At 45.9% G+C, this 18,383-nt stretch overlaps 1 protein-coding gene across 1 annotated transcript in view; it reads left to right on the top strand.

Annotated features, from left to right (window-relative positions):
• Nucleotides 1-7,805: 7,805 nt before the first annotated feature.
• tnn (tenascin N) overlaps nt 7,806-18,383 on the top strand; it is a gene marked incomplete at both ends in the record, with an annotated part of 28,468 nt that continues 17,890 nt past the window's right edge. The window contains 5 exons of the mRNA XM_080546892.1: nt 7,806-8,229; nt 8,804-9,178; nt 14,606-14,869; nt 16,528-16,710; nt 17,531-17,620. Of these exons, the coding sequence (XP_080403018.1) occupies nt 7,806-8,229; nt 8,804-9,178; nt 14,606-14,869; nt 16,528-16,710; nt 17,531-17,620 (1,336 nt within the window). The remainder of the gene's footprint in view (nt 8,230-8,803; nt 9,179-14,605; nt 14,870-16,527; nt 16,711-17,530; nt 17,621-18,383) is intronic.

Below are 18,383 nucleotides of genomic sequence, written 5' to 3'. Positions count from 1 at the left end.
TTTTTGTCCCGTGATTTCAGTAGCAGAGTTGGGGGTCAATCCAGGAAGTCATTTGAATCTATAAAAAAAAAAAAAAAAGAAAGAAAGAAAAAAAAAAGTGTAAAAAGCCATGTAAACCAAAACAACTTTTTCTATTTGCGATCACTGACTTGAAAAACATACATTTCCTGTATTGACTGAATTGAAGTTCAACTGACCCCAACCTTGTTCAGTAATAAATAACTATTCGTCCTTTAAAGACCATTACACCTGGCTAGGCCAAGCCTCTCCAGTTTCACTAGAAGTATTCCCCCAGACGGTTAGCCCCTAACGCCACAGTAATGTGAGACCATGGATGTTTATTTAGAGACAAACAGATGCCAAAGAAAAATATGACCAACCTTGACACCTGCAGTCTTTGGTGATGTTGCCTGTCGATGAGACAAGAGTGTGTGTGTGAGCATGTTTGTGCATGCGCATGCAAGCGTGTGTGTGTGTGTGTGTGTGAGGGGGTTGAGGGACATTTAACATGTTTATGATAGTATACCAGTATAGGCTATGCATTTTCTTCAGTGTCTCAATTGGTTGTGTATGGGTGCATGTTCAATCCAAAACAGGCCAAATTTCACGCTACGCAATGATGATATTATTGCCATGATATTCTTGAAGGGTTGCACAACATGGTCTGGCTATTTCTGTTTCTGATGGTGAGGGTTGTGGTTTCATGCCGGCTTACGCTTGTTTCTTCACAGCATGTCGCTTCTTTGTTCTCTTGTTGTCTTAAACCAGTCAATGTGAGGCTTTCACAAGTATGTATGTGGATTAAATAAAGCTTTTTGTAGAATCAATTTTCTTTTATTTCTGACCAAGTACTTTAATGATCACCACTTGTTCTGGTTTCCTGTTTTCGATTCTTATGCAACCATCACTGAAGTTCATCTGGAAATCTGAATTCACATCTTCCCGGAAACTGACACTTTGATGACTAGGCACATTTCATACAACAGGGGCAAATCAAAGTATTAAACCAAAAAAAATACATCAAGAGGAGAATAATAAACAGATAAAATAATAAGACTAGACTAATCTGATGTTGAAATTAATCTGTTTCTCAGATATGAACCCAACCCTGTAGCTAACTCTGTGTCCCCTCAGCCCAGGTTGTTCTTGGCTAGGTCCCACTTAATCCGAACTTTCTTCTGTTGCTGTGAGTAAGACTCCTGCCAGCTAAAGTGATTAATTGCCTCCCTTCTCTGCTTCTGCAACAGGAAGCACATCGTATAACAAAGCGTTTCTAGAAGCTGGCACAGGAGAGAAGGGGGGTGGGACTGGACTGGACTTAGCAACCTGAGTTGGGGGTCATGTTTAAGAATGTCATAAATGCCTGACAACAAAAAACAAACAAACAAAAAGAGAGAGAGAACAAAACAAACACGTCACTCATTATCTGTCTCTCTCTCTCTCTCTCTCTCTCTCTCTCTCTCTCTCTCTCTCTCTCTCTCTCTCTCTCTCTCTCTCTCTCTCTCTCTCTCTCTCTCTCTCTCTCTCTCTCTCTCTCCGTTTTCATCCCATCATTTAGGGAGAAGTAGAACAGAAGAGACACACCCAAACTGCCCCATTGGCCATAGGCGTTTCAGAGAGGGATTTAACTAGGGGAAGGAGGGAGAGTTCTGCAGTGTCATACTGAAGTGAGAGTTCCAGAAGGGCCCCCAGACTCCTGCCCCAGAGCTGGTCCAGTCAACAGGTGTCAGGAGAAGAAGAAGAAGAGGAAGAAGAAGAATAAGACAAAGAGAGAGAAGAAGAACTCAAGAGAGCTGTACGGTGGAGGTAGTCCCAGGGAACTGCAACGGTAAGAGAAAGCAGTTTTTTATTTTTTTATTTTATTGTTATTATTATTATTACTGTTATTTAATAGTTTGATGTAGTTGAAAGGGTTTGTTTTATTTTGCACAAATTATAAATCAGACTGCTATTGTTCATAATTCAGACTTCTACATTATGTGCAGCTGATTTGACTCAAAGCATTATGCATTATGTGTTTGATTAATCTGCTGTGTGATCTATATTTCATATTGAAAATACCAATTATATTATTATTATTATTATTATTTGTATTAAACCTTTATTTTAAGAGGGGTGTCTTTTTCAGCAGAGCCCTGCTTATAATTTTTATTTTTTTATTTTTATATATATATATATATTTTAAGAAAAGCATTTATAGACTACAATGTTGCTTATTACTGATAATGACAACTGACACATTACATTCATGTGTAGTATTCCCCTGTAGTCCTAACAGCATGTGGTTTTCACCAGAGCAATTTTGTAGACATATTTACATAGCCCTTAAAGATATCATGTGACAGTAAACCAACGTGTAAGTTTTGACAACTGCAAGAAGTACAGTTCAGGCAAAGGAAATGAAAGAGCGGTCTGTTGTAGTTACTATGAAAGTGGTCTGTAGTTATTTCGATATTGTCATCAATCTGAAAAAACCAACATGAATTGTTTAGACAAGTAAGACATCAGACCCAGTATGCACTGCACCCCATTTCCTTGTTTACATTCTGCTCTAAAGTTCTAGAATTGTTTGAGGAAAATTCCTCCCTCTCCTTGTGTTCTATACTTGCCTTCTGCCAATCCTGTCATATTCATCACCGACTGTAACATAAATAAACAGCTTATAATGGAGTCGGCTTATGATGGCAAGCTGGGATACAAGTCACACATGAAACCCGGTACTTAACGACCTCTACTGTACGTCCTTGTTTATTTTCCACAAACTTCCAGAACGGTTTTCCGTTTCATCTGAGATTTATTTGCGTATGTCTTCACCTCTTCTTCTCTTCCTCTAACTTATCCCGGACCTCCTGTCAATCTCTCCTCACACTCATCCTCCAGTGAGTCTCTCTCCTAAGTCTCTCTCCTGAACGTGGTCCGTCCGACTTAGACTGATCCGAGGGGCAGTCAGGCATGGCGCCCCAGGCATTTCAGCCAGGCAACCCCTCCTGTCAATCAAAAAACAGGGCCCCTGGAGAGTAATGGCTGAGGTGTCAGAATGCCGTTGTACTCCGTCTTCCAACGGTGTCAGACATGTCTTAATGACCTCTAGACCAGGGGGGAGGCTGGTGGAGGTAGAAATACAAATCGGAGGACAGGGCTGCACTGTAACGCATGGAACGTAAATGAGGAACGGTGTCAAACACCAGCCTCCCCCTGCTGTATGGAAAACATCCATCACAACGAGCCCCGTCCTCTGATTTCTACCTCCACCAGCCTCCACCGGCCGAGACCTACGGCGTTATTGCGTACAGATTTAGAGCAATAATTACTCTCTTTTCCCTCCCCAATCAATCATTCTTGTTATCCCAAGGTGCTATAATATAGTTCTGTTGCCCGAGAATAAAACTCACTCGAGTCCTGTCTGGCGCATGATCCGACGGCTCAGCTTGTAACGCTACCGTACTGGCTTGGAGCTGAATCGGAAGCTGCGCTCAAACGAACAACAGATGTAGGATACATAACGTAGCCTGCAGCCAGTGATGAATGGGTGGTTTATATGAGAGAATTACAGAAGGGGCGATGGAGGGACTATCGGGCTCTCCGAACCTTATCAAGGTTTCTGCGGTTTGGACGACAGGAGAAGGAGACAGAGCAGACTGGATATGAGCTTTAGTTCAGACTTAGCTGTAATTGCTTTCAGCTCCTTCTGCTTGCAAGTAAAGGGAAATTCAACAAACGTTGCAAGTTTGCCAACCACATATAAAAGACATGAGACACAGACACAGACACGCACAGACAGGCAGCCCGTGGACATGCACAGATGCAGACACATATGCGCACACACACACAAAGTTCCACATGCACACACACACACACACAAAGTTCCACATGCACACATGCACACACACACACACACACACACACAAAGTTCCATATGCACACACACACACACACACACACACACTTACATATGCACACAAAGTTCCACATGCACACACACACACACACACACACACACACACACACACACACACACACACACATATGCACAGACACACACACACACACACACACACACACACAAAGTTCCATATGCACACACACACACACACATACACACACACACACACACATATGCACACACACACACACATATGCACAGACACACACACACACACACTCACACGTGTGCGCACACGCACACACACACACACACACACACACACCCACACACACACACACCGTTTTCAGTGCATTGGTCTTCCCAACCCAGGTTTGTTGTTCCAAACGTCCTTTAAAGGAACAGACCACCTTTTGTCTGTTTATTAATGTGTCTCTGGAGAGATGACACGGCATTTGCACACAGTCTGACCTTCCCTTCCTTCCTCTTCTTCTCTCTTTCTCTCTCTGTTTCCTTTCTTCCCCTCTTCTCCCGTCTCCATCATCTCAGAGAGAGAACGTGGTCCCTGTGAGGACCAGAGGCCTGATGGGATTCCCAGTCGTTAAAAAGCATTTATTTTTAGTGAGCGACCGACACACACACACACACACACACACACACACACACACACACACACACACACGCACGCACGCACACACACACACACACACACACACACACACACACACCATAAAACCATAAAACGTATTTATTTTTAGTGAGCGACGGGAGCTTTCAACTGGTTCCATTAAACCGCTCTTCTGGCATGCTATTAGCTAAAATCAGCATCTTCTTCTCCAACTTTTTCGTTTTTCTCTTTCTATTCCTTGTTGAACCTTCACCAATATAGTCTGGGTGTGTTTGAGCCGTTATACTACCTGTGTCTGTACACTGCAATGGAACCGCTCAGGTGCTTTCAGTTCAGGACTTTCCCGGGCAAGCTTGTGAGACTTCACAGCTTGCCAACAAGTCTGCTGTGAATAGAGGGATGAAAAGGGCAGGATGTTATTAGTGTCTGACTGTGTGAAACCCTTGTTACCTGGGGGGTGGGTGGTGGTGGGGGTCGGGGGGGGGGGGGGGGGTGAAGGAATTCCTCTGTGTCCCTGCCAATGTTAAATGCAGATGCTGCGTTCCGAAAGCACAGAGAGGCAGCTAAAAGCTTTTCTGTGACTGTGCAAGTCTTTAATGCTTGGCGTGGATTGGTTGACTGCTGAGAAACCTAACTTTCCTGAGACCGCTTTCGCAAACTCAACAGTTTGACATTTAGGACACTGCTGATCCCCATGTTGGCATTCCAAGACAAACAAACATTCTTAGAATGCAAATCAGAATGTTGTCATTTGGTCACAGAACATCAGGTGCCAACACGGAGGCAACTCTCTCAGCCAATCCGAAGCTCCGCGTTCAACGCTCAACGCTAACCCTAGCCCGCGCAACGAGGAAGAATTCATAGCGGAGACAGTAGCAGAGATTCCACTAAGCTGGAAGCAAAGGTCACTGTAGAATCCCCTCCAAGACAAATAAAAAGAACACAGCGAGGAGCTCCGAATAAAACCCCTAACAGTGTGCTATAAACAGGCTCGTTAAGGGATCCCCCGTACGCCAACAAGTTCTGGTGCCATTCCACCTCTCCCGTATCCTGTCTGTGATGTGGGTTATTGTAAGCCTGTCATTGAGCCTCTGGTCTTTCCCCTCCCCTCCCCTCCCCGCCTGATGTAGGGTACGCATACCCGTGATAAAGTACCAGCTACTGTAATTACTCTGAGAGAGTCAATGGGGCTCTGTATGGACGGAGAAGGAGATGATGTCATGGTCTGGCTCCACGGTCTGGGTGCTGGGGAGGATGGTGGAGGTCGGAATCTTAGTACAGTGCTCATTGTAACGCATGGTAGGAAATGAGGAATGGTATCAAAGACCGCTCTGAAGGCCTCAAGGATTTCCCTCTTTTAGTCAAACAAACCATTGAATCATCGCATTCAATGTTGACATGTTGGACATGTTTAATCGCTAATCAATAGCAACACAGAATGATACAGAATCATTCATTAAACTTGCACCGTTGGTTCCTGAGCTTTATTCTTCCTGTGGAGTCCAAAGAGAGCGGATGTTGAGGGAGGATCCAGGGAGGCCCATGCAAGACAAAGTTTATTTGAATGAGAGCAAATTGACCCTCAGTTGTGGCACTTAAGGCTAATATTAGCCGTTTATGTTTAGGCTAGTGTTAACCATTCAAATCAAGGTTAGCTACTTAGGCTAGTATAGCTGTTTCTGCTTAGGCTAATGTTAGCAATTCAAATACGTATTATCACCTTGGCTTGCATAAACGGTTTCCGTTTAGGGTAAGGTTTGCCATTTAAACTAACACACGCCACCTTGGCTAACTTAGCTCTCACTGCAGGATGATAATCCGATAATTGTGCTGCGAAGATCTGCACACTTCCAGAAAGCTGGTTGACATTTTGATCTTCCGGCCAATTGTACTTCTGTGTCCAGCGGGGATGCCGAAGTCTGTTTCTTTCAGCATTTTCTAGATTCCACATCTGTTTTTCTCCTCGTTGATGCTCAGCGATGCTTAGCCCTGGTTTGATTCTTGGGTTCCAACTGATCACTTTTGCCTCCATCATTCAAGGCAGTGTTAGATAAACACACACGAGAAAAAAATCGTTTTAAAAAAGAGCAAAACAATCCAAATGTAGATCGGCTAGTAGAGGTAGAAATTGGAGGACGTACTTGTTATAATGCATGGAACGGAATGAACCCGTCCTCCGAATTCAACCTCCACCAGCCTCCCCTGCAGTTGATCAGTAGATATCTATGAGTACTGTCTTGTTCAACCATGTCAGTTGCTATGTACAGCACAACTCTGCAATAGTGCTGCACCACATTAGCGTTTCTGCAGTACATGCATATTTCATTGACCAACCTTCAGTCCCTTTAAAGTAACCCCAAGCAATTTATTAAAGACATGGAGGCTATTAGAGTGCAGTTTCCACTTGTCAAGCACTGTGGCCTCTCATTTGACTCTGGGAGGCATTGAATGCAACCGACAGTAAAGTCACTTCACTTTGGTGTTGAAGTTTTCCAGAGACCACACAAGGTCAGACCTCAACTAGAGGTTACCTCCACCACCGTCGGAAGGATTACGCTCCAAGACCAAAACGGTTAATTCTGACACGCTCAAAGAACAGGGTCACGTTTTTTTTTAAAAAGGAAAAAAATTCACCTCACCACATTTGGAACGAAATGAAGTAGTCGTGAAGTAGTCTATATATACATATATCTGACCTGTTATTTTGATAGGTTATAATTTCTCTTTTCTGGGGGGGGAAGTAGAAAAGAAGTCTGCGTATGACATCACTGCCATGAGACATGACATCATCTTCTGAGGGCAGACGAAGGTTCCATGCTTTCCTGAAGCGCTCACGGTCGGCTGAACACAATTAATGGTTCAGATGAAATGTGCTTAGTTTAAAGTGATGACTGCAGGGTTTCTGCCGGAGGAGAAGGAAAAGGAGAGCTGGATGAAGACATGCTTCATCGTTCCTTTGTTAATTTGCAGCTTGGCTCATTGACTGTAATGTAACCTCTTAAACAGCAGTCTGAATCGAACTGCTTGTAAATTAAAAGTTATGCCCTGTCTGGGGAAAAAAGTGTAATAGACCTAGAAAAAGCACCAAAGCGCACAGCGCTTCTCAACATTGAGATATGAGAGTCTTAACCGGTTTCTCTCTCTCTCTCCATCCTTCACCCACTCTCTCTCTTTATCTCTCTCTCACTCTTTCCATCACTACCTCTCTCTCCCACCCTCTCCCTCATCCCTCTCTCTCTTCCCATCCTTCCTTCCCTCCCTCTCCCTCCCTCCCTGCCATCTCTCCCTCTAGCCATGACCACTAGACTCCCCTGGCTCGTCCGAGCCCTATGCCTCTTAGGCATACTCTGCTCCCTCACCCACTTCTGTGCAGCAACGTTTCCCCCCGCCGCGGCCCCCGAGAAGGGCGTGACCTTCAGTCACGTCTACAAGATCGACCTTCCCAACAGCGGTGACTGTAAACTAGCCATGCAGACCCTCCCCTCCCAGGACCAAGCCTCGGGCCTACCTCAGGAGCTTGTCCAGGGGGCAACCACCATCCAGGGGGACAATGACATCGTCTTCAGGCACAACATCCGTCTCCAGACCCCCACGTGCGACTGCGCCGAGTCAGAGAGCTTCAAGGAGCTCATGTACCGGGTCAACGGGCTGGAGGAGGAGGTGACCTACCTGAAGACCCAGTGCGCCGGGGGCTGCTGTGGGAAAGGAGGAGCAGGAGGTATAGATGTTAAACTGTCATTCTTAGAAGGAAGTGTTCTTCCTGGAACCCCAAAGGGGTTCTTTGCCTGTTCTAGAACCGTTTGAAAATGTTTGGGTTCCGTGGGGAAAAGGGTTCTATATGGAACTCCAAAAAATGGTTGTTTTAAGGGTTCCGCCACAAGGACAGCTGAATAGCCCTTTCGGAAAACTTTTTCGTGGAGTGTGGTTCGACATCACTATGAGAGAATAGCACATGTCTAAGTAATGCAATACATCTAACAGTTTTCCACAATAGTCCCGGGCAATTGCATGGTGTACTATTACCAAGTCGAGTAGTTTGTGTTATTACTATGTCATTATAAAGCTATACACGATGTAACAGCATGTTAATAGACTATTATTAAGATCATTATTAGTGACTGAGTCACAACACAGTTATACAGATAACTTCATGTCAAGTTTAACCCCCTTTTTAAAACGACTGACACCAAAACACCAAAAGCATTTCAACTTCTCCAAGCACATGAAGCTTCACATCTAACATAACCACCCCCCCACAAACACTTAACCCCCCCCCCCTTAATCCCCCCCAGGTGTGGACACCAGCTGCAGTGGCCACGGCACCTACCTGCACGACACCTGCAGCTGCGAGTGCAACCCCGGCTGGGAGGGCCCCGACTGCAGCGTCTCCACCTGCCCCGACGAATGCAACGACAACGGCCGCTGTGTGGACGGCAAATGCGTGTGTCACACCGGGTTCTCGGGCCACGACTGCAGCCACCAGGACTGCCCGGGCAACTGCAACGACAAGGGCCACTGCGTGGACGGCAAGTGCGTGTGCTTCGCCCACGCCAGCGGCGACGACTGCGGCGTGCAGCGGTGCCTCAACGACTGCGTGGGGAACGGGCGCTGCGTGGACGGCATGTGCGTCTGCGACGACGGGTTCTTCGGCGACGACTGCTCTCAGGGTGAGCTCAAGGAATAGTAGATGTTGGGGGGGACATATAGTAGATATTGGGGGGGGGCATAGTAGATGTTGGAATATGTCATGATATAGCACATAATATGTCTGTTTGGTATATCGATTGGGCTCTTCAACAGTTAAACTTTTGTGATACGAAAAAAAAGAAAATGGTCATTTGAGAATTGCTTACATGTGGACCTTTTCACCAGACCGTGTCACATATAGTAGATATTGGGGGGACATAATTATAGTAGATATTGGGAGGGTTGGGAGGCAGGTGGGGGTGGAAATCAGAGGACAGGGTTGTTGTAATGGATGGGGCGGAATGAGGAATGGTACCAAACACCATTTGTGTATTTGATACCATTCCTCATTCCATTCCATGTATTACAATGAGCCTGTCTTCCAATTTCTACCTCCCCCAGCCTCCCCTGATGTATGTAAACATCATTGGTTTGTCTAGTGGTAAGTGCTGCTGTCTCTCTTAGACATGTCTACCCTTTGACCAGGTGGGGTCAACGGCCACCACACCTCTATCCATCTATCACACTCAGTCTATCACACTCTATTATTCCTGACACACTAATGTCCTGTCAATCACATTATATTATTCCTGACACACTAATGTCCTATCACATTCTATCAATAACTCTAGTTATACTCTAATCATAGTGATTGACAGGGATGGAATGCAGAGAATGTGTCTGCGCCAGAGGCCTCAGGGTTTAGAGGTGTCATCCACACTTAAAGCAATTTCACGAAAAGGCAGAAAAGAAAGAGGTCAAACATGTTGACAGCTTAGCACACTTCATCCACACGTCTGAGAGTGACAGTAATGGGTAGATTTACCTGCCATTTACCTGCCACTCAAGGGGTCTAAAGGTGTTACTTTGCTCCAAATCCAGTTGGCCTCGCGGGCCTCCCCCGTAACACAGTAGCAGGTGATACTAAAACCGTCAAGTGAGCTCCAGATCCTCAAGCTGTGAAATATGGAAAGATTTACCCAAACATACACAGAAGAGGTGTTGATTTACTCCCAACACCAACAGAGAGGTGTCCGAGGGAGTTGGAGAGGGTTGTGGGGGATTGGGGGAGACAGAGGGGAGGGAGAGAGAGGGGAGAGAGAAAGGGAAAAAATAAATAAATAAACAATCCTTCTTCTAGCATGACGACTGCTAATGGTCCCTGGCCTGAGCGTTACTTTTTCCTGCTATGACTGGTGGATAGATGATTCACTTACTTAGTCAAATGTATTTCGCTTTGGGTAAAGGCTAAATGGCAAAAATGTAAATGTAAATGGGACAGAGAGGGGAAGGGGAGAGAGCGGAGGGAGGGAGGGAGGGAGAGGAGAATGAGAGAGAGGGGAGGGAGAGAGAGGGGAGGGAGGGAGAGGGGAGGGATGAGGGAGAGAAAGGGGAAAGTGAGAGAGGGGAGGGAGGGAGAGTGGGGGGGAGAGAGAGGGGAGGTAGAGAGAGGGGAGGGAGCGAGAGGGATGTGTTGATTTTGGGTGCTAGGTACAGTGTGTGGAAGAGCAGTAGAACAAAGAGCTGAAATGGGCTCTATGAGATGAGAAATAAATTGGTTCTCTCCCTCCTGTGCCAAGGATGCCTTTCGGTCCTCTGTGGCTCAGATGATGGAGCACGGAGCCAACACCGCTTAGGTTCCCGCCGGGACAATATACACTGAAAAATGTATGCGCTCACTGCAATGTAAATCGCTTTGGATAAAAGCGTCAGCGACATGGCATATATTACATATATAGATGGCATAGGCCTACACTAATCTATCTCCCACGTGTTTGTGTTTGAGTTACACGATGAGATGTTGAGGTAGGCCATCAGCAGCTGATGTTTGTCTTCAACCACCCAGGGAGGAAACCCCTGGCAGCCACGTTCACGTTTCGCTAGAACTGAGTGAGGAGTTCGTACAGGGGCACGGCCTCCAGATCAGAACTGTTTTCGCAACGATAAATAAGTCACGCATGTGTAGATAAATCATCAAAAGAAAACCTAACGGGTGTTATCGTTAGTCTCGCCGTATGAGGATCAATGGCCTGCCGGATCAATGACATGCAGATGTGGAGGATTTGGTCGGGGAATCCGGTTTTGGAGTTTCACCTCCTGAATTGGACCTTAATGTTCTTTCCGCGATGGCAGACAGTGTGAAAACAAGGTAGTGTGCGAGCGAGTCACTGTGAAGTGGGGTTGGGTTGATAAATGGGGGTTTCGGGTCTCTTGGAGGGGGGCGGGGAGGGGGTGTTGACGAATGTAACACACGCTACCTTTTAACAATGTTTAAACTTCATCAATCTTTTTGTGTCATTTGTTTTCACAACTGAGTGGCAGCCTACACATATGTGACAGCAGCTGGTGAAAGCGGGTACAAGTCGCCAACCGACTGTTCAGACCTTTTTCTGAAAAAAGAATAGAAAAATAAAATAAATCCAGCGTTGTTGAAAATCAATGACGTACTCCCTAATCAAGCCAAAATATTGCAATGCAATGGATTCGGTGAGTAATCCCCACTACTAACCAGTGGCGGCTGGTGATAACATTTTTGGGTGGGGCACAGGTTATGGGGGCATGCTCCACGGGGAAGAATATCAACTTTAAAATCTGGATTTACAGTCGATTTTAGCATGAGAATATATATATATAATATATATATAACTTATTTTTATATATAAATTATTAAAGGGCAAACTGCAAACAACAAAAATATAATGCACAACAACTGACAAATCAACTGGAATAGTCTTTGTTAGCAGAGTAGACCTAATGTTAACAGAATGGACTTAAACCCTTTGTCTATCTGTGCAGCGGTAAGGTGTATAATTCTAGCAGTACTGTCCAGACAGTTGTCTTGTTTAGCCATTCAACTAGGCATTATTTATTCAATGGAGAAAGACATGGAACACAATGCAATTGTGATAATAAATGTGTTCTTTGTTACTTCTTTAATTAAATTAAAGTGTACCTTTCTATTATCATACAATATTTCCTTGAACATGTAAACTCTATAATCATACAGTTGTCTTTCTATTAGTTGTCTCTGTCATACTGAACTGTTTGTTATCATCCTGAACTATCTCTGTTGCTCACCTCACCTCAGTTCTGTCTCTATTGCTCTCCTCTCCTGTTGTCTGTCTCTCTGTTGCTGTCCTGTTGTCTGTCCGAATATCGGTTGTTAAGTCGCGACGTGTTTCCGGGTCCAAAGTTGGCTGAGGCGCTGTCTTCGAAATGCCGCAATAATAATAATAATTAATTATATTTATATAGCGCTTTTCCGAGGCTCAAATACCCTGACAGGAAAACGGGAAAGTGCTGTGTCCCTTGTTGTATGAATAGATCCGAGTCTAAAAAACGATTAAACTGTCATTCTACCGCTGTAGTACACTGGTATTCTGGTGCAGAGAATTTCTGGTTTGGAGCCGGAAATTGCAAAACGTCACGTTTGACGTCAGACTTAACAACCGGATATTCAGGGCTCTCAAGTCTCACCATTTTTTTTATTTTTACTACCCCTAGTGGTAGTGGCCCTAGGCTGCAGCATAGGTAAGCCTATAATCTGCGCATGCTCGGGGCGCACTTTTCTGGAAATAGGAGACAGCCAATTGGAGCGCTGCTACAGCTCACGTGTAAGCCAAAAGTATTTGGACTTGGATAGACTGCCATTCGGCCGGCGCCCCGACTCCTCCCCTATGTATTTTCACAGTGAATTGTACACACACACAGATAAAATGTTTATTGTATTGGAGGATTTTTAATGAATGCTGATAGGCGCCGACAGAATATCAGCCGCATTTTATGAATAAACAATGTTTATTTAAAAAAATATTTTACAAGAAGTGGGGCTGCGTTGGAAGGTGGGGGCGGCGCCCTAGCGCCCTCTATTGGCCAGCCGCCATTGCTACTAACTAGTTAGTGTAGAGTAGTGGGGATTACTCACCGAATCCATTGCATTGCAATGTTTTGGCTTGACTAGCAAGTGTCACTGATTTTCAACATTTTGATTGGTTGCCGACTTGTTCCCGCTTTCACCAGCTGCTGTCACATAATATTGTCATAAATACAGTATATAAATGGTGTCCCACATTATTATTCATTACAACTCATTGGAGGCTGGTGGAGGTAGACATCAGAGGACAGGCTCATTGTAAATGCATCGAATGGAACAAGGAATGGTACCACACATGAGCCCGTCCTCCGATTTCTACCTCCACCAGCCTCCCCCTGTTACAACTACACAAGAGCACGTTTCTCCCACTTGAATGAAAGCCCATTTTTTCGCTCCTTCTAAAAACACTAATTCTGTTGTATCCTTGGCTCCTCCAACCGGGCCACTGATTTACACTCTCCCACTTTTAAATAGAGCCCAAACATAATTCTGTTATGATAGTAATTTTCTTCATCAAAATATGCTTCCCTCGTTAACAATCAGCGAGGACACACATTTCCCTCTCCTCCAGGTTTTTTCCAGAAGCCTTTAGATCGTTAATTTATGCGTCCCCTCTGCCTTTCCGAAATATTATTCATGGTACTGGCAGCATGTGTCCTGAGAGGCAAGTCAGGACAGACAGACGTACGGACGAACTGCCAGTGGATGGAAACGACGGGGAGAGAGAGCTCCCGCTGAAATTGAAGAAAAACATTCCACTTCCTGCCTCTTTCGGCCATGTGCAACAATGTCCAAACCTGCTGTGCATTCCTTCCTGATAAATGTGGTCTCCGCAGGCCTCACCACCCATTTCACTTTTCCCCCGACGTCGTACACTTCGCTTGGTTTCTAAACGCTTTTTTTTTTAGTTCCTAAAAATCCACCACCTACCGTAACTGCGGTCTTCGCATTTCCCCGGGCCCGCAGGAATATCTGGGCCCCGTGGAAAGTGAGTTAAAAACATTGCTGACTCGCTGTCTGTCTCTCTCCTATGGTCTCGCGTTGTTATTGAAAGGTCCCCCACATATACTCTCTCTGATTCGGCCCCCCGACAGTATTTTCCACCGTCGTGATTGAAGGATTCTGGCTCGGTGTCACACTGTAAAACCACAGAAAAGCAATCTTTTTTTGCAATTTCCATCTCAGGTTTTGGAGAAAACCCGCAAAGTTCAAACTGTTGTTTATATTAGATCAAGTCACACAGGGGGGGAGAGAGAGAGAGCAAGAGAGCACGAGAGAGTGAGAGAGAAAGCTTTCACCTCTCTCTGTCCCTTCAGTGTTGGGCCCTTAGGGCCTCCGAGAGAAGAGAGAGAGAGAGAAAGAGAGAAGAGAGAGGGAGAGAGAAAAAAGAGAAAGCCTTAATTTCTGTGTCTCTCTGTCCCTTCAGTGTTGGGCCCTTAGGGCCTCCGAGAGAAGAGAGAGAGAGAGAGAGAGTGAGAAAGAGAGAGAGAGAGAGAATTAACCCCTGTCTCTCCGTGTCTGTCCGTCCCTCCAGTGTTGGGTCCTCAGGGTCTGCGCCTGGTCTCGGCGACCGACGCGTCCCTCCTGGTGGAGTGGGAGGCGGTGCAGCGGGCGGAGCGCTACGAGCTGACCTGGCACCCTGAGGGGGGCGAGGGGGAGATGGAGAAGGTGGCGGTGCCCAGGACGGACACCTCCTACCTCATCACGGGCCTGTCGTCCGGGGTCACCTACATCACCCAGGTGACGGCCATCATCAACGAGATCCACAGCAAAGCGGACATGATCGAGGCCACCACAGGTGAGAGGGGACACCTGTGCAGGGGGCAGAGGGGGGGTTTGTCTCTCGACTCACACTTTGCATGTTGTAGGTTTAACCATAACCAGACATTCCCGCTGGGACTATATACAGTATACTGAAAAATATATGCACTCACTGTCGTTTTCAATAAAAGCGTCAGCTAAATGGCATATACAGTCATGCAAAGAAATTAGGACACTCCATGTTATTTTTTTACATTTACATTTACATTAAGATATATGGACATATTAATATTTGATCTTCTTTCAAACAATACCTATAGATAAAGGTGATGTGATTGAACCAAAAACGATGAAAATTGAACTTTATCACTTATTTAACAAAAAAACTAAACAAAGATGCCAATTCCTTCTGAGGAAAAAGTTAGGACACCCTATGCCCTAATAGCTGGTATTACCCCCTTTGGCTGGAATAACCTCAATTAGAGACGTTTCCTAATAACTGTCTACCAGCCTCTGACATCGACTGGGAGAAGGTTTTTTCCACTCCTCCATGCAGAATTCTTTCAACTGTGTGATGTTGGAGGGGTGAATGGCAGATATGTCCTATATATACAACTGCTATCGTGTCCCTTTCATCACATGCCCTATCCATTTACACTCACAAGCGACCGCCAATCTGCTTGCACTGAACGAATCACTCAGCGACCGTTTGTTTACAATTACGATTTTAGAGATAATTAAATTAGTCTGTCTGAGTAGGGGAGAAGCCTCACAAACCTTCTATAGACATTAGGGGCTGGTTCACTGATGTGGTAAAGTGAGGAGGAAGAGGTTAGCTCCGGGGGGCCGCGGGGCTGGTTTGTGGCGTGGCTGTGGAGAAGACTCTTAGTGCATGGCATTCCTCAAGGGCATGAGGGGAAAAAAAGGACTGTTCATCTGGCTGGGACCAGCTCTCAGCGCGGAGGCGGGCATTCCCCCGTTCGCATCGAAGACGCTTTTCACTTCAAACGTTTATTATGTGCTTCGCATGGTTTCGGGGATCATTTTTGAAGATTTTTTTTTTGTTTAAGATAAAAAGAGACAAAGAAAGAAAGGACGATGAGAAGAAAGAAAGAAAGAAAGAAAGAACACAGCTGACGTTAACATGCGAGCCTGCTTTTGTTGTCTCTAATTTGTTGTGTGTGTCGTTATATTTGACATCCCTCACATGTTGAGATTTGAGCAGGAAGTGACTGGAAACAATCATAAACACACAGGAAACACGAAATGTCACAAATCAGACAAACCAGAAACATCCACTGGTCCGGTACGACCTCTAGAGAGGTTTTTTCGAGCCAGAGAGCAAAATGGAGATATCACCATTATTGCTTCCACTTATGGTTTTATACCATCGGAAGGTGGTGGTAGGTAATCAGAAGGAAATCAGAAGACGGGCTTATTGTAATGCATGGACTGGAATGGACTGGAATGAGGAATGATATCAAACACAGTCAAAGTTTTCGGATTTCAACCTCCCTTGTCCCATGTACAGTATATTCATCCAATCACAGGCCCCCTCATGCATACATACAGCATAAATGCGTCAACTCCTGCAACCCCCCCCTGTCCCGTATTCCGTAGTGAGAAAGTTGGCAACCCTAGACTCGGGCCTTAGGGGGTGAATGACCCTCTGTTTCCCCTCCCCTACCCGCCCAGATGTGTCAGCTGTGGACGGTATCCGGGTGCTGGGCCAGACGGAGGACTCCATCCAGGTGGACTGGCAGAACCCGTCGGCTGCGCTGGACTACTTCAGGTTGACCCACGCCAGCCCAGACGGCCAGGAGCAGGAGACCAAAGTGATCAGGAGCCAGGAGGCCCGCACCACGCACTCCATCCTAGGTGGGTCAGCTGGAGGGAGCGCTGGAGGGAGGGAGGGAGGGAGGGTGGAGGAAGGGAGGGAGGGTGGAACTAGTGGATATCTGGAGCTAGAGGAGTATTGGAACCAGGGGAGTATTGGGACTAGGGGAGTATTGGGACTAGGGGAGTATTGGAACCAGGTGACCTCTGGAACCAGGGGAGTGTTAGAACCAGGGGAGTGTTGGAACCAGGGGAGTGTTGGAACCAGGGGAGTGTTGGAACCAGGGGAGTGTTGGAACCAGGGGAGTGTTAGAACCAGAGGAGTGTTAGAACCAGAGGAGTGTTAGAACCAGAGGAGTGTTAGAACCAGAGGAGTGTTAGAACCAGGGGAGTATTGGAACCAGGGGAGTGTTGGAACCAGGGGAGTGTTAGAACCAGGGGAGTGTTGGGACAAGGGGAGTATTGGAACCAGGTGACCTCTGGAACTAGGGGAGTGTTGGAACCAGGGGAGTGTTGGAACCAGGGGAGTGTTGGAACCAGGGGAGTGTTGGAACCAGAGGAGTGTTGGAACCAGGGGAGTGTTGGAACCAGGGGAGTGTTGGAACCAGGGGAGTGTTGGAACCAGGGGAGTGTTGGAACCAGAGGAGTGTTGGAACCAGGGGAGTGTTGGAACCAGGGGAGTGTTGGAACTAGAGGAGTATGAAATTAATCAAATAACAAATACTTTTTACTCAGTAAATTCAATCCCACTGAGGGCAGGTTTGAGTTAGATTGTTGTTATTCCAAGTGTATATGCTCTGTTACATAACTCCTAACCTGCTGTGTGTGTGTGTGTGTGTGTGTGTGTGTGTGTGTTGTACAGGACTGGAGGCTGGGACAGAGTATCTCATCACGGTCCAGGCCATCCGAGGAGCCTCTGAGGGGAAGCCCTCCTCTGTGCTGGGGGTCACAGGTGAGTGTCTGTGCTGTGGGTCACAGGTCTGTGCTGGGGGTCACAGGTCTGTGCTGGGGGTCACAGGTGAGGGTCTCTGTGCTGGGGGTCACAGGTGAGTGCTGATGATGCAACTGTGGAAACATCACTATTATAATACCGGTCCAGAGTTTAAACCGTTCCCAACAACTGTGGAAACATCACTATTATAATACCGGTCCACAGTTTAAACTGTTCCCAACGACTGTGGAAACATCACTATTATATACTAATCCAGAGTTTAAACCGTTCCCAACAACTGTGGAAACATCACTCTATATTACATAGAACAAGCACGGACTGTGTCATACCCCATAGATTTATGACCTACCCTGGTATTATGTCTTGCAATCAGAGCCAATCATAACACAATAATGTACCTGGCCCAATGAAGTTGATGATTATGGTTCAGAAATTCTGGGTCAGATATTCTGGTGTAATCATCAAGACAGGTTATAATGATTGTGGTCAGGGTGGTTGCGGAGATGAAACAGAATACGTGTTGTGTAAGCACTCAAGATTTTCACTCCCAACCGTTCAAGCGCCCGGGCCAAGACAAAGATAGTCCATCATTTGCATACAGCGTCTGATCTTTTGAATACGGGGAAATAAATAGTGATGTGGCTTGTTTGATTGCGTTCCTTCTCCTATTCCATGCATTTACAATGAGCCCGACCTCCAATTTCCAGCTCCACCAGACTCCCCTGTGAGGAGTATCTGTATTATGACTTGAATTTTGACATAT

This window comes from Nansenia antarctica (genome assembly GCF_963989245.1).
Source record: "Nansenia antarctica genome assembly, chromosome: 16".
Classification (NCBI taxonomy): domain Eukaryota; kingdom Metazoa; phylum Chordata; class Actinopteri; order Argentiniformes; family Microstomatidae; genus Nansenia; species Nansenia antarctica.
This window is presented reverse-complemented; position numbering and strand designations above follow the sequence as displayed.